The sequence below is a fragment of the Callithrix jacchus genome, chromosome 5, assembly GCF_049354715.1.
Source record: "Callithrix jacchus isolate 240 chromosome 5, calJac240_pri, whole genome shotgun sequence".
In the NCBI taxonomy this organism is placed as follows: Eukaryota; Metazoa; Chordata; class Mammalia; order Primates; family Cebidae; genus Callithrix; species Callithrix jacchus.
The window spans coordinates 129,359,077-129,375,719 of record NC_133506.1 but is presented as its reverse complement, the minus strand read 5'-3'; the positions used below and the strand labels follow the sequence as shown (position 1 = coordinate 129,375,719).

The window sequence follows — 16,643 nt, the reverse complement described above, 5'->3', positions numbered from 1 at the left end:
AAATGAACCGGCCGGCTGCATTCAGCCTGCCTGGTAAAACCCTTTCGCCTCCCAAAAGGTTTGAGACTAATCTATGACTTTTCCCAATATATCTTTAATATTTTGCCAGCCACGCCGAGTAAATATCAACACCTCCTGGCAGGAAAATGGTCCTCCATAAGACACAGGAATAAAGACTGCAGGTGGAGGGAGGCCATGGCTGTGCTTCTCGGACGTTTCCAGGAAAAGTGTGACACACAGCCCCCTCCATGCCCAAAAGCCTCATTCAACATGGAGGGCCATTCTCACCAGATCTTCTTCCCCACCCTGTTCTCCTTTTCCAGAACTCCCAGGGCCCCCCACCAACCTGGGCATCTCCAACATCGGTCCCCGATCTGTGACCTTGCAGTTCAGACCAGGCTATGATGGGAAAACCTCCATCTCCCGCTGGCTGGTGGAAGCCCAGGTAGGGCGGCGCTGGGGCCTGGGCAGCAGCACCCGGCCAGGGCACCCCGTGCTCTTGAGTGCAACATCTTATGTGTATTCCAGTCTGTGTGAATATTCATGTGCAACTATCAATGGCCCATTATACCCCAAATGCTCACACTTCCCAATATTGTCTCCAATCCCCTGCCCCTCACCTGTGTACATAAAACATACACACACACTACAGTCCCCTCCTGGATCTGGGGTCCCTAGAAAAATACCTAGTTTCTGGAATATAAAAACATCAAGGGCCAGGTGCGGTGGCTCATGCCTGTAATCCCAGCACTTTGAGAGGCCAAGGTGGGCAGATCACAAGGTCAGGAATTTGAGACCAGCCTGACCAACATGGAGAAACCCCATCTCTACTAATAATACAAAAATTAGCCAGGTGTGATGGTGCGTGCCTGTAATCCCAGCTACTCGAGGCTGAGGCAGGAGAATCACTTGAACCTGGGAGGTAGAGGTTGCAGTGAGCCAAGGTCACACCACTGCACTCCAGCCTGGGCAACAGAGCAAGACTTCATCTCATAAATAAATAAAATTATTTATATAAATCATCAGCCTTGGCTGCACCCTGGAATCATCAGGGGAGCATTCAGAAGTGCAACACCTACATCCCACCCCAGAAACTCTGATTCCGATGTAGCTGGTTTGAGGGGCAGCCTGGGTTTCTGGAAGTACCCCAGGTATTTAGGAGATTCCTGGGCAGCATCCCAGGGATTCTGACGGGCCTGGGAATATGTTGATCACAAGCGTCCTGAGAGATGCTAGGGCAGGAAGGCTGAGTCACACTTGCAGCCATGTGTAGAGGCCTGGAAAGACGCTAGCCCCATTTGGTGCCCTCCAGATGAGCCCTGGGATCTGAACCAAGTCCTTCCCCGGCAGGGGTTATACCCCCTAGGAGGTGGGGCTCAGAGCACCCTGTGGGCCTAAGGTCCTGCCCTTTTCCAGGTAGGTGTGGTCGGGGAGGGAGAGGAGTGGCTGCTGATTCACCAGCTCTCCAACGAGCCTGATGCCCGATCCATGGAGGTGCCTGACCTCAACCCCTTCACCTACTACAGGTAACGAGACTGGGCCAGGGAGGGGACAGCGGCCCCAGGGCTGGAGGTGGGTGGGGGCCGCAGGCCAGACTGGGACAGGGTTGGGAGCTAGGGTCCTGCCTTTACCGTCTTGCTCATCTCTCCCCCACCCCAGCTTCCGTATGCGCCAAGTGAATATCGTGGGCACCAGCCCCCCCAGTCAGCCTTCTAGAAAGATCCAGACTCTGCAGGCACCCCCTGACATGGCTCCAGCCAACGTGTCTCTGCGAACAGCCAGTGAGACCAGCCTGTGGCTGCGCTGGATGGTGAGGTTCCCTCGAGGGTAGGGTGGGACCTCTCCATGAGCTCCAGTCCTTGCCTCCCAGAAGGCGACCCTCAGAGTTCCTACAGCTCCTTTTTCTTCTCTTTACTTACCTGGCTAGTTGCCGGATCAGCAGCATCTTAGCCAAATGAACAAACGCGCCCCATGAGAGGAAGAAGCTAAAAAAGACTGTGTACTGAGCATTGCCATGTGCCAAGCATTTTAAATTTTTTATCCCATTTGATTCTCCCAGGAATCTTACAAAGGACACATGATTATCCCAATTTACAGCTAAGAAAACTGAGGCTCAGGGAGGTTACAAACTTGCCCCTGGCCACACAGCTCCCAAGCGGGGGGTCTGGGATTCAGGTGCCACTGTGGCATTCAGAGAGTGTGCCCCAGATCAGGGCTGTGGGTTGAGGGTCATGACCCTGGGCCATCCTGCACGAGGTGGTAATACTAACACGCCAAGGCTTCCTCTCCTCCCATCTGCTGACCTGACAACAAGCCTGTGACAGCACAGTGATCCTGGTCCTCTTTTTTTTTTTTTGAGACAGAGTTTTGCTCTTGTTGCCCAAGCTGGAGTGCAGTGGTGTGATCTCAGCTCACCACCTGGGTTCAATAAATTCTCCTGCCTCAGCCTCCTGAGTAGCTGGGGTTACAGGTGCTAGAGGCGCACCATCATGCCCCACTAATTTTTTATGTTTTTAGTAGAAACAATTTCACCATGTTGGCCAGGCTGGTCTCGAACTCCTGACCTCAGGTGGTCCACCTGCCGCGGCCTCCCAAAGTGCTGGGATTATAGACGTGAGCTGCCGCACCCTGCTCCTGGTCCCCATTTTGCAGATGAGGAAACTGGGGCAGAAGAGAGGTCAGATAATTTGCCCAAGGCCTCGCACATCCTCCCACATGCTTTCATGAACAGCAGGGCTGAGGTCCAGACCCAGGGAGTCTGTACCGGCAAGTTCACAGCCCTAACCATTGAGTTCATCCGCTGGAGAACAGCAGAGGCCATTTCTCCCCCAGGCCCTGTGCAACATCCTCTCCCAGCATGGGTCCCACAGAGCAGCCATCCCAGGAGGCGCTTGGAGCAAACAAGCAATTCTTAGGCAAATAAATGACCACATACCACAGCTCCGCAGAGAAGCCAGGAACACTAGCATCGCAAGAGCCCTCTTGACCCTGTGTAACCCCTTTCTTTCTATATAAGATCCTACTCATTGTGCAAAACACAACGTGCAAACACACCTCGCCGTGAAGTCATTACTGCTGTTCCCACGTGCAGACAGCTTGATGCTAATGGCGGTGAAAGCAGTTGGCACCGTCAGTCCTCGATAAATATTAGTTATTAATTGCAATTCCCTTCCCGGAGTGGCTGGCACCTGAGCAGAGCTGCAGAGCTGACTCGGCCCAGCTCAGTGCCCCATGCACAGTGTGACATGCCCGCCTCTTGCCCCTTCGCTCCTGGGCATCCCCACCCCAGGCTGGCTCCCTGCTTTCTTCCTGAACCTCACTTTAAGGTTTGTAGCTACTAAAAGGTTAGAGTCTGACGCTGAGGGCAGCGGCTGCACGGGGGAATAGAAAGGCAGTTGCCATGCAGTACAGGGCCCCAGACACCTCTTAGCCCACGCTTAATGGTGCGTGGTCCATTACCTTTCCTTAGCAGGTAAGGGAACATGCACTTGAGCCCCATCTCCAGCTCTCAAGCCCATCGATTGCTATCTTAATGGTCTCTGGTCGGCTTAACTAAGTGTATGCAGGAGGGAGGACACGTGGGGTGAGCAGGGGAGGTCAGGGCCGAAGGTGAGGGGTGGAATAAAGTGGGTCAGCCTGTGGTGAGCCTGTGGACTGTGGGTCCTCCAGAGCCCCTGGAGAAGCAGTATCAGGGCAGGTGAGGGATGGAGATGCCCCCACTCCAGCTCTGTGCGCTTCAGAGGTGTGGAGACCAAGCCCTGGGCTCACATCTGCTTCAGACCCCGGGCTCCCCTCCCCGTGCTCACACCCCCACTCTTCACCAACACTGCCCATTTCACCCACCCAACCTTGAGCCAGAGTCCACAGCCCCACCAGCCTAGTCCGACGGTCCAGCAAAGAAGTCGGACTTTTCTTTGAAACTCAAGAGGAAGAGGCTGGTTAGGTGCCGTGGCTTGTAATCCTAGCAGTTTGGGAGGCTGAGGCGAGCAGATGGCTTGAATTCAGGAGTTTGAGACCAACCTAGGCAACATGGTGAAACCTCGTGTCTATAAAACTTAGCAGGCATGGTGGCACATGCCCTATAGTCCCAGCTACTCAGGAGGCTGAGGCAAGAGGATTGCTTGAGCCCAGGAGGTTGTGGTGAGCTCAGATGGCATTATGGCACTCCAGCCTGGGAGACAGAGTCAGTAAATAGGCCAAGCATGGTGGCTCACACCTGTGATCCCATCACTTTGGGAGGCTGAGGCAGTTGGATCACGAGGTCAAGAGATCAAGACCATTCTGGACAACATGGTGAAACCCTGTCTCTACTAAAACTACAAAAATTAGCTAGGCATGTGGTGTGCACCTGTAATCCCAGCTACTCAGGAGGCTGAAGCAGGAAAATCACTTGAACCTGGGAGGCGGAGGTTGCAGGGAGCTAAGATGATACCACTGTATACCAGCCTGGAGACAGAGCAGACTCTGCCTCAAAAAAAAATTAAGGAGGCTGAAAATGCAGCAGGAGAAACTGAGGTTTGCTGGACAGAAGAACTGACCGGCAGGTGCCCCATTCATCCTGCTCTCTGCCCACGCTCGCTCCTCCAAAGGCAGGCAAGAGCTGAGACCAGTTGTGGCAGGCAATTAAGTGTGTGCTGGCAGCAGGAGTGACGGAGGTAAGCAGCAGAGCCAGCAGAGCCAGAGGTGGCGGTGCTATCAGCGTGTTGGACAGACAGCCTTTGTGGGTCTCCTGACTCCCTTGGCAGGGTAATAGATTTGTCACATACACAGTAAAGAAAGGATGCCGCTTCTCCGTCCTCCCTGCAGGAAGATAAGAGCCCATCAGAAACACAATCACAGAACCTAAGCCACACTCAGGTGAGAGAGCCTCATGTGGCCACTGACCAGGTGACCGTGGGATGGACAGCCCTGAGGGCTCCCTGGAGGAGGGGATACCAGGGCAGTTCTTCCCGGCACAGGGGGGCCTGGCTCATAGCAGCTTTGCCGCCCCTGCCCCACTGCAGCCTCTCCCGGAGATGGAATACAATGGGAACCCGGAGTCCGTGGGCTACAAAATCAAGTACAGCCGGTCAGACGGTCATGGCAAGACGCTGAGCCACGTGGTGCAGGATCGTGTGGAGCGGGAGTACACCATCGAGGACCTAGAGGAGTGGACGGAGTACCGTGTCCAGGTCCAGGCCTTCAACGCCATTGGGAGCGGGCCCTGGAGCCAGACGGTGATGGGCAGGACCCGGGAGTCAGGTACCTGCGCTGGAACCCAGCCGCCTGGTAGCCTGGCCCCTCCTTGATCTCTGCCTGTCCCTTCCTTGGTCTCTGTGCCCTCGGGGCTATCCAAGGGCTTGCCAGGCTGAAGCTGTTGTTCAAAAACAGCCTGAGCTCATTTCCTCTGCTTGTGCTCGATGTCGCTGCATCTCCCAGCACCGGCCACCTCCCTGCACTATGCCTGCTCTTCCCATGCTCCCAAGGGGGGTCAGGGGTGACCCCGCCTCTGCAGGATGGCTGGGCAGTCACCACCATTCATACTGCCCACTTCCCTGCACTACGCCTGCTCTTCCCATGCTCCCAAGGGGGGTCAGGGGTAACCCCGCCTCTGCAGGATGGCTGGGCAGTCACCACCATTCATACTGCCCACTTCCCTGCCCGCAGCTTTAACCCTGATACCCAGTGGTGCCTGAAAGACCCCAGTGGAGGGATCGGGGAAAGGGTTAGCTCTCAGAACATTCCAGAATCACTACCAGAAGCTCCTAGGTCCCCCTAGCCTGCTCAGGGGACCACAGAATATGAGCCCAGCATTCAGGCAACCCTTATCCATCCACACGTAGTTCACTGCTCTGTGGCTTTTTCCTGGCACCCACGAGCAGCTTTCCAGGGTCGCCCCCACCAGCCCTCTCTGCTGTGCTAGCAGGAAATGCAAGCTCATTTAATCCTAACCTGAGCAGAGAATCCTGTGGGCTCCTCTGAGCCCGGAAGCAGCATCTGTGGCATTCCAAAACCAAAGGCCACTTGGTGGGATCATCTGCAGTTTGGGGACCATGTGTGCCATATTTCTTCCATAGAGAGGACACATCAAGCTGGCCCCTCCCTCGGCCCCTGTCCTGGTCCATGTCCCTTGCACGGTCAACATTGGGTCCTGAGTGCTTTCTCCCCACTCCCTTCCCCCCTCAGTCCCCTCTTCCGGCCCCACCAATGTGTCTGCACTGGCCACCACCTCCAGCAGCATGCTGGTGCGCTGGAGCGACGTCCCTGAGGCTGATCGCAATGGACTTGTGCTAGGCTACAAGGTGAGTTCTGGAATCCCAGGAGGTAGAGTCCCTACGCTGGCCCCTCCAGCCCCTCCATCCAAGGGGCCTTGTCCTTATCATCCTCTGGGTCTCTGCCTCCTAGAGTGGATACAGGGAACCCTCCTGGTGTCCTCGCCAATGGTCACCATGGCAACCAGGAGTCATCCCTCAGGGTGGGGAGTCACCCAGAGAACACCCAGGTCCTAGAGCCATTCCACCTCTTCCAGGAGGCCACACCAGATGCCCCCAGCCTCATTCAGCTCTCATGGGCCCAGTTTTGACTTTCATTATCTTCTAGAATCCTTTTTAAAGCTGTGCCTACCTAGCTGCATGGTCCAGCCCTGGGCTGGAAGTTGGGAGACATGAGTTGAAGACTCAGCTCTGCCACTGCTAGCTGTGTGACCTTGCAGAAGGCACACCCCCTGCCTGGGACTATCATCCCACCTCCATGCCCTCTCAGGAACCTTCTCGCTCTGTGACTGAATCGGTCTTTGTGTCCCCAGCCCTCCGGGTACACTAGCCTTGCAATCACCCCCGGCCCTTGGGGCCAAGTCACTCTGAGGAACCCACGTCTACCCACCCCCTCCCTGGGAACGAGGCTCAGGAAAAGTGCTGATGGGTGAGACCCAGGCCCGAGGCCCTCACCTGTGCTGGCCATGACAGGTGATATATAAGGAGAAGGACTCAGATGCCCAGCCCCGATTCTGGCTGGTGGAAGGCAACTCATCTCGCAGTGCCCAGCTCACCGGCCTGGGCAAATACGTGCTCTACGAGGTCCAGGTTCTGGCCTTCACTCGCATCGGAGACGGCCGCCCCAGCCACCCTCCCATCTTGGAGCGGACACTGGATGACGGTGAGTCCTAACCCCAGCAAGCCTGGGGAAGGCTGGGAGGGGCTGCCCTTCCTCCTGCCCATCGGGACTTGCCCTTCTGGGATCAGGCTCTGCCCCATGGGGAGCCATGACCTCAGATGCCTCCTTTAGAGACAGGTCACTCAGAGCTACCAGCCCCACTGCAGGGGATGCTAATTGCAGCCCGTGTATCCCCGAGGACAACGCGGAGGCAGTTTGACATCTGATTCAGTGTCTTGGTCTCTCTGCAAGACAAGTGTATGGAATAGGGACTTTCACCAGTTTTAATTTACTTTTCTGTTTTCTTCTTTTTTTTGAGGCAGAGTATTGCTCTGCCACCCAGGCTGGAGTGCAGTAGTACGATCTTGGCCTACTACAGCCTTCACCTCCAGGATTCAAGCGACTCTCCTGCCTCAGCCTCCCAAGCAGTTGGGATTACAGGCACTCCCCACCATGCCCAGCTAATTGTTTTATGGGGTTTTTTTTTTGAGACAGAGTCTTACTCCATCACCCAGACTACAGTGCAAGATCTCAGCTCACTGCAACCTCCACCTCCCAGGTTCAAGCAATTGTCCTTCCTCAGCTTCCCGAGTAGCTGAGACTATAGGCACATGCCACCATGCCCGGCTACTTTTTTTGTATTTTTAGTAGAGATGGGTTTTACCGTGTTAGCCAGGATAGTCTCGATCTCCTGACCTATGATCTGCCTGTCTCCGCCTCCCAAAGTGCTGGGATTACAGGCATGAGGGCACCTGGCCCGTTGTATTTTTAGTAGAGATGGGACTTCACCATATTGGCCAGGCTGGTCTCAAACTCCTGATCTCAGGTGATCCACTGCCTCAAACTCCCAACATGCGAGCCACCGCACCCGGCCAGTTTTATTTTATTTTTTACTACTTTGAGTAAAGGTATGTGAAAGTGAAAGTATATTTCCTGGACACATGAACCTCCTGGTCCTGTTTGCAAAAGAATGTCACCAGCTGGCTGCAGGCATTCATCCCGGTAGCAAAACTCCCCGTCAGAAGCTGATCAATGCATCCCTTGCCCCCTCTCACCTCCCCACACACACCCCACCTACTGCCCACCACAGACATTTGCAGGAGCTGGACCAGAGTGCAGAGGGAAGCCCAAATACCATATGTTTGTATATGCCAACATTATTAATCAAGCTAATGAACTGTTAAATTAAATATGTTCTATCCTCCTGCCTTGACAGATATACCCTTATAATGAACTAGAAGGCCAGGTTCAAGTTTAGAAATCTCAGGCCCAGTGCGGTGGCTGACGTCTGTAATCCTAGTGCTTTAGGAGGCTGAGGCAGGCAGACCACTTGAGGTCAGGAGTTTGAGACCAGCCCGGCCAACATGGTGAAACGCTGCCTCTACTAAAAATACAAAAATTAGCCAGGTGTGGTGGCACGTGCCTATAGTCCCAGCTACTGGGAGGCTGAGACAGGAGAATTGATTGAACCCAGGAGGCAGAGGCTGCAGTGAGCCAAGATTGCACACTGCACTCCAGCCTGGGCGAGGGAGTAAGACTCTGTCTCAAAAAAAGAAAAAATTAGGAACTCTCAGACATCTTGCCATTCTGTGCTGGAATGTGGCAACACAGAAGAGTGCCTCCACTTCAGCTGTCCTCCCCCACCCTCTGCCTGTTCTCTCCTCACCCTCTCCTTTGGCCCACTCCATTCAATCTTCATCTCCACACCTGTAAAATGGCTTCCTCTTGGCCATCCCTGGAGCCAGGGGTGCATAGCCTACCCCTGGAGGGTGGATGTGGGGAACCAGCCCATGCAGCCCCTGGAAGCTTAGGGCTCTCTGGGCAGGGAATTCCAGGATCCCAGGATTCCAGAGCAAGGTCTAAAGAGATGAGTGGTACAGGCTGGGGGTGGGCATTTCCCAATGCCCACAACCACTTCACCCCATGATGGAAGGAAGTCAGAACAGGACCTTTTGATGCACAGACCCATCCATCCAGGGGCCAGGCGCCCAGCTCTGAGGGCAGCCTGGTTCTGGAGCGTGTATACAGACAGTGAGCAGAGGAATCTGGAGCCTTGGGTCTTTGCCAAATGACACCTATTTTAAGGGCAGAAAGCCCACTTGGTTCCATGTTCTCGATCCTGGTTTCTAACACAGTGCCAGGCACAGGGCAGCAGTCCACAGAAATTCATTGAGCTGAGCTGCCCATTCCCCTCCACCCCACCAGGCTGCTCTGCCTGAGTGGGGCTCATCCCCAGCTGAGTGGAGCCTCACAAGTCGGCCTCTTCTCCTTTGCTCGCTCCAGTCCCAGGACCACCCATGGGCATTCTGTTTCCGGAGGTGCGGACCACATCTGTGCGGCTGATCTGGCAACCCCCTGCTGCCCCCAACGGCATCATTCTTGGTAAGCCTCTGCCCTCCCCATGCCCCAGCTACAGGAATGAGGAGGCATGATCTGCAGAGGAGGCCACTTCGTTACTGGCTAGAGGGCGAGTAGCCCCAGGGAGCCTCCACGTGCCCTCTAAATTGGGATCTGGGTGTTAGTCCTCCCGTTAGAAGTTCCAGGCTGTAAGATTCTCTTCTGGAGGGCAAGATCAGAGTTCAAGTCCCTTAAAGGTCATGGGTTGGCTTTGCATCCCTGAATGTCCCCAGGCCCCAGCCCCCTGGCCATCTGGTAAACCTCGGATGCTGTTCCTTAACGTGGCCAATTGAGGGCATGCTGGCAGGTTCAGCACAGCTGGAAGACAGGCCCAAGGTGCAGGGGAGGGAGGCTGCAGAGGGGAAGCTTCATTTCAAGTTCAGGGTTCCCCCAACACATGCATCCAGGGTTCCGGGCAGCACTGCGTAAACTGGAGCAAGTCTGCTCCCCTCTGCGACCTCAGTCCCCTCACCTTTAAAATGGTGGCTTGGACTGCCAGTGCCTGTCCCAGGGTTCTCAGTTCTGACCTCATGTACCACCTGCCTTAGAGCGATGCCACATTCCTAAGACAGAGCGGAGGCAGGGAGAGCAAGTGCTTTCACTTAGACGTCAGCTGGGATTCCAGCTCGGTTACTTACTAGCCAGTGGTCTGGCCTCTCCAGGCCTCAGTTTCTTCACTTGGGGCTGTTATGGGGGTCACAGACACTGTGCATAGAGTGCCTCTCCATGCCCCCCGCAGTCCACCCTCCCCATGTGGCAGCTGAAGACTGGAGATTGAACCAGAGGCCTCAGGCAGACAGACCACAGCCAAGGTGACCACAGCAAGGTGGCCAGGTGCCAACACAGCTGTGGCTTCAGACAGAATGGCCCTTCCCAGGGTGCTGGGGGGCAGCCTAACTTGCTTGCTATGATAGCTGTGTGCTTCCTCCCACAGCTTACCAGATCACACACCGGCTCAACACCACCACGGCCAACACCGCCATGGTGGAGGTGCTGGCACCCAGTGCCCGCCAGTACACAGCCACAGGCCTCAAGCCAGAGTCTGTCTACCTGTTCCGCATAACGGCCCAGACGAGAAAGGGCTGGGGAGAGGCTGCCGAGGCCTTGGTGGTGACCACTGAGAAGAGAGGTGACTGCCCACAGGGGTCAGGGGAGGCCTGGGGCGCTGCTGAGGGGGCACCCACAGCCAGCCAGCACTCCGAGCCACTCCTAGTGGATGGTGGTATGAGCCACGGTGCCCTGGGTGAGAATGGAGGGCGGGCTCCAATCTCTGCAGTCAAAGTCAGCGAGGGGTCTGGTAGATTCCCAGAGAGGAGCTGGGAGTTCCAAGGACCCTGCCCTGGTCTGGTTTTGTAAAGGGAAGGTTAGTGGCCAGGCGTGGTGGCTCACACCTGTAATCCCAACACTTTGGGAGGCCGAGCCAGGTGGATCACTTGAGGTCAGGAGTCTGAGAACAGCCTGGCTGACATGGCAAAACCCCATCTCCACTGAAAATACAAAAATTAGCCAGGTGCAATGGCACACACCTGTAATCCCAGCTACTAGGGAGGCTGAGACATGAGAATCACTCCGGGAGACGGAGGTTGCAGTGAGCCAAGATTGCACCACTGCACTCCAGCCTGGGTGATGGAGGGAAATGATCTCTAAATTAACTAATTAATTAATTAAGGGAGGGTTAGTGACATCTTCCCCTCTCCCCTCGCAGCCCTGGCCTTGCCATGACAGACAGGCACAGGATTAGGGCTGCAGCCTGGAGCTCCAGCTGCCACTTCACTGCTGCCCTGAGCTGCCATATTGCCTGAACTTGGGCTCCCCAAAAGCAAGCCTGGGACCCCAATTGTTCTGAAAGGGATATATTAGAAAATACTCTAAGCCTGGGACACATAGCGAGACCCTGTCTCTACAGAATGTAGAAATATTAACCAAAGGCTGGGTGCGGTGGCTCACACCTGTAATCCCAGCACTTTGGGAGGCTGAGGATGGCAGATCACCTGAGATCGGGAGTTCAAGACCAGCCTGGCCAACATGGTGAAACCCCATGTCTACTAAAAATACAAAAATTAGCCAGGCATGGTGGTGAGTGCTGTAATCCCAGCTATTTGGGAGGCTAGGGAAGAGAATCCCTTGAACCTGAGAGGCAGAGGTTGCAGTGAGCCGAGATCGCACCACTGCACTCCAGCCTAGGTAACAGCGAGATAATAGCCAGGTATGGTGGTGTACATCTGGAGTCCCAGACATTCAGGAGGCCAAGGTAGAAGGAGTGCTTGAATCAACGAGTTTGCAGCTGCAGTGAGCTTTGATGGTGCCACTGCACTCCAGCCTGGGCAACAGATATAGACCCTGTCTGTGTTTTAAAGAAAGGAAGGAAGGAGGGAATGGAGGGGAGAGAGGAAAGGGGAGGGGGGAGAGGAGAGATGTGGGGGAAAGAGAGAGAGTGAAAGAATGAAAGGAGGGAGAAAAGAGAGGAAGGAAGCGAGGGAGAAAGGAAGGGAAGGGAAGGAAAGAAAGGAAGAAGGGAGGGAAGGAAGAAAGAGAAAAAGAGAGAGGGAGGGAGGGAAGGGGGAAAGGAAGGAGAAAATGTACTCAGGAAAAACCAGTAGACAGTGCTTTTTGACTACTTTGGCCCCAGGGCACATTGGCCCTCTCCGGAGACATTTTGGTTGTCACAAGGTGGGGATGCTACTGTCATGGGTGGAGGCCAGGGACACTGCTAAGCCTCCTGCAGAGCACAGATGCCCCCACCACATAGTCATGTGTTCTGAATTCCAGTAATGCTGAGGTTTGAGAAGCCCCACAGGAAGGAGGGGGCAGTGAGGCTGGGGAGAGAAGAAAGCCAAGCTGGGGCCTGGACTGAAGCAGCATCCCTCATAGGGAAACAGCCTCATCCCACTCCATTGGGAGACAGCAAAGGGCCCTGCTAGGCCTCATTCAGGAGCAAAGGAGGAGCAAAGGAGCAGGGTGGGTGTTTGTCCCTCCTCACCGTCAGTCCCTGCTTAGAGCTGCCCTGAGGAGCTGTAAGTTCCCAGAACCTGGGGCTCTAGGTTGAGCCTCTGACCTGGGGAGAGATGCTGGCTGTACCCAGGTGTGGAACCTGCAAGGATTCTGCGTGCCTGGAATTGGGATGGGAAGGGGATGCCAGGCTTGAGCCCAAATCTCCTCCTTTCCTTCTCAAGAAAGTCCAGCCCCCTCCACCGCCCTGGGCCAGCTGGCTCACCTGCTCCTCCCCCTCTGCCATCTCCCAGACCGCCCGCAGCCCCCCAGCAGACCAGTGGCACAGCAGGAGGATGTGAGAGCACGCAGTGTGCTGCTGTCCTGGGAGCCCGGGAGCGATGGGCTCTCCCCTGTGCGCTACTACACCATCCAGACCCGTGAGCTGCCCAGTGGCAGGTGGGCACTGCACTCGGCCTCCGTCAGCCACAACGCTTCCAGCTTCATTGTGGACAGGTGAGGCCCGGGTCCACGCCAGCATCCCCACCGCCCCTCCCCACACCAGGACCAGCACGTCAGCCAGCTGTTGTCAGAAGGTCTACTGGTTGGAGGTGGGGGGGCCTTCTGAGAACACCTCCAGCCTGCCCCCAGCTCTCCTCCTAGCACGCATCACCCAGGGGTCTCCGTGTCCGCTCTCACCCTCTCAACCTGGCTCCCTCTCCCCCTGTTCCTCCTGAACCCTGTTAGATTGCCTCTTCATTATTTCTGGAGCCCAGAAGTCCCCTTTAGTGAAGTGCCTGTCATCCTTCATTAGTGATTCTTCCAGTTGGGCAGTCTCTTCCTCTCCAGCTTTAATAGGGGAGTGGAGCTTCACTCCGAAATTCTAGCTTCAATTTAATTCCGAGTGGGTTGTATTTTTTTATATTCCAGTTGACGTGACCAGGAGTTTTGAGCAATACTTTCTTCCCCACCTCTCCCATCCCCCATAAATCTAAAAGACAGACGTTTGCTCCTAGAGGAAATAAAGGCTTATTGAGAGGAAGTACTGCTTAACTCTTGAGAACCTCAACTCTTCTCTAATTTACTAAATTTAAGAAAGAAAAACTGGGCACAGTGGCTCACACCTGTAATCTCAGCACAAGGCGGGAGGATCACTTGCGGTCAGGAGTTTGAGAAACCCTGTTTCTACTAAAATACAAAAATTAGCTGGGCATGGTGGCACGCACCTGTTATCCCAGCTACTTGGGAGGCTGAAGCAGGAAAATCACTTGAACCCAGGAGGCAGAGGTTGCAGTGAGCCAAGATCACGACACTACACTCCAGCCTGGGTGACAGAGCGAGATTGTCTCAAAAAAAAAAAAAAAGAAAAAAAGACTCCATCTTAAAAAAAAAAAAAAAAAAAAAAAATGAGCTGGCAGTTTGTTGGGATGCAGGGGAGGAGTTTGTTTGGAGAGGAAGATACTGGTGATTTCATTGGCTGCATGGTTCTAGGAAGTGAGGAATCTGCAGACATTTCCTTCTCGGGAAGCTATGGCTTATAACTGGGGCTAAAGGCTCCCCGAGCTGGCATGGTCTGGAGGACCTGGTCTGGGTATGTGGGACCCCTGGGGCTGAGTTCCAGTTTGTCCACTTTGTAGCAAAGCTCCATCCTGAGCCTCAGTGTTCCCTTCTGTGTGGTGGGCTTGCACCCCACCCCTTTCCCTGAGCAGATCAGGGAGACTCCTTGGTGGTGGCACAGGGCGAGGGTTTTAAGGAGCACCTTGGCTCATTGGACCTGATTTCCCCCCACAGGCTTAAGCCCTTCACGTCCTACAAGTTCCGAGTGAAGGCAACCAATGACATTGGTGACAGCGAGTTCAGTGAGGAGTCGGAGTCACTGACCACCCTGCAGGCCGGTCAGTGCCCGCCCCCAGCAATCTCTCCCCGCCCACTGGCTGCTTTCTGGGCCGGTCAGTGCCTGCCCCCAGCAGTCTCTCCCCGCCCACTAGCTGCTTCCTGGGTATGGGGCATTCTTTTCTGGGGAGAGGGGACTCCAAAGATGAGAGGGGCGTGGGGCCCACTGGGATCTGTGGGGCCCACTGGGATCTTCGGCTCCCAGGTAGGGTCTCAGGGAGGCTTGGGCCAGACACACCTTTGCCAAGGGCTCAGGGTCCCAGGCCCAGCCCGGCCTGTGGCACATTCCTTCCTTGTATCCCTGCCAGTGAGCGGTATGGGAGGTCCCGGCAGCAGCAAAATTGGCCTGCGGCTCTGAGGAGCAGAGTGGAGGGGGCTCTGGGACCCTTGGGTTTGGGCTGGGTCAGCTCACAAACCCTCCCTCCCTCCCCTTCACACCGCCCCTTTGTTCTGCAGAAGTTGAGCCAGCAGCACAGAGGCCGATGCAGGCTGGACATGTCCCGCAGTCCAGTGCTAGCAGAATCTGGTCCCCGTGGGCTCCTGCGGGACATCAAGCCATGGCCCCCAGAACCCACCTATCTGCCTCTCTCCACAGCCCCTGATGAAGCGCCCACCATCCTCTCAGTGACGCCCCACACCACCACCTCCGTGCTAATCCGATGGCAGGTACAGCCCAGCAGGCAGGAAGGCTCCATGAAGACTCGGACAAGCTCTGTTCTAGGACTGGAAGGCCAGCAGTCCCCACCAGGGCTGCAGGGAGCCCCCAGGTTCTCTGCTGTCAGAGCACCTGGGAAGCCATGAGAAATCCAGGCGTGTGCATGTCACGGAACATTCTATGCACACACATGCACGCACATGCACACACACACACACACACACTCGCACAACACACCTCATTATGCTCTCCAGACAGTCATATCAGCCAGCTGCCGTCATCCCCTTCTGCAGATGACCACTGAGACTCAGGGCGTAACCCCAATGGCCCCAGGTCACACAGCCCGGGAGTGGCAGGGCCAAGTGTATTAGCCTTAGGTCTGCTGAGTCCTTGGTCTGGAAAGTGCTTGGGGCTCTCAGGGCCCCCAGAGTCTCTGTGAAGCCACCACTGGTCAGTGAAGAAATTCCTTATATAGAGACCCGTGTCCGTCACCATTGCTGTCCAAGTAGAGAGAAAATGCCCCACTTCCTCCACACCCCTTCCAGATGCCCAGTTTGGTGGACACTGCCATGACCTGGGGAAGACCACCGGCAAACCTCAGCAACCAGGCTGCTCATGGTTCCTGCCCGGTGGGGCCCTCCTGTGCCCTCTGAAGTCCAGCTTGATTCAGCAGGTCACCCACAGAGGCCCCAAAGCACTAAACTCCCGTCACCCCTTCTCCTGATCAAAGGGGCAGGCACTCGCGTTCAGCCATCTGCTGTCCCCCATAGAGAAAGCCCTTGAAGACAAAGCCAGGAGGGCCCCCCCAGCCCCTTCCCAGCCTGAGACACACAGCCTCAAGAGAGGATACTCCCTTAGATGAACACGACCTAGTGCTCCTGTGACCAGGATGAGGCTGGAGCAACTCGGCAGAGGGGGCAGGGAGGTGCCCACAGCAGCTGGGGAAGCCATAAGGAGCTAATAAAGGCTGAGCCATTCCAGCAGGTTTTTGGGTTTTTTTTTTTTTTCTTTTTTTTTTTTTGAGACAGAGTCTTGCTCTGTCACCCAGTCTGGAGTGCAATGGCACGATCTCGGCTCACTGCAGCCTCCGCCTCCCATATTCAAGCGATTCTCCTGCCTCAGCTTCCCAAGTAGCTGGAATTACAGGTGCCCGTCACCACACCCAGCTAATTTTTGTATTTTTAGTAGAGATGGTGTTTCACCGTGTTGGCCAGGTTGGTCTCAAACTCTTGACCTCAGGTGATCCGCCTACCTCGGCCTCCTAAAGTGCTGAGATTACAGACATGAGCTACCCAGCCTAATCCAGCTGATCTGTATATTTTTAGTAGATACGGGGTTTCACCATGTTGGCCCCACTGCTCAGCCCATTCTTTATATGCAGTATCATTAAGAAGTAGTTCCCACCTTCTCCCAAAGCCTGTTCTGCAGCTAAGCTGTAGACAGGAGAAGCAGCAAAGGAGAATTTGATGAAGGGGTGAGGGGCACATTCACCTTTGCCAGTACGAAGAGTAGGAGAGGGCTCAGCTTGCAGGAAACGCCAGGAAGATTTATCCAGGTGTGAAGGCAGGGACTAGCAGGCCTGGGGAGGCTGGTGATTAGGGGAGGGCAGCCTTGAAGACAAAGGAGCTGTGAAAACAGC

The 16,643-nt window shown here is 55.2% G+C and overlaps 1 protein-coding gene across 4 annotated transcripts in view; it reads left to right on the top strand.

The window, feature by feature from the left end:
- SDK2 (sidekick cell adhesion molecule 2) overlaps positions 1-16,643 on the top strand; it is a 313,791-nt gene that overhangs the window by 250,099 nt on the left and 47,049 nt on the right. For all 4 annotated transcript variants that reach the window (XM_035301669.3, XM_035301668.3, XM_078374537.1 and 1 more), the window contains 11 exons: positions 324-445; positions 1,417-1,526; positions 1,660-1,810; positions 5,004-5,241; positions 6,166-6,281; positions 6,945-7,134; positions 9,415-9,513; positions 10,463-10,657; positions 12,771-12,972; positions 14,248-14,351; positions 14,945-15,015. In XM_035301669.3, the coding sequence (XP_035157560.1) occupies positions 324-445; positions 1,417-1,526; positions 1,660-1,810; positions 5,004-5,241; positions 6,166-6,281; positions 6,945-7,134; positions 9,415-9,513; positions 10,463-10,657; positions 12,771-12,972; positions 14,248-14,351; positions 14,945-15,015 (1,598 nt within the window). The remainder of the gene's footprint in view (positions 1-323; positions 446-1,416; positions 1,527-1,659; positions 1,811-5,003; positions 5,242-6,165; positions 6,282-6,944; positions 7,135-9,414; positions 9,514-10,462; positions 10,658-12,770; positions 12,973-14,247; positions 14,352-14,944; positions 15,016-16,643) is intronic.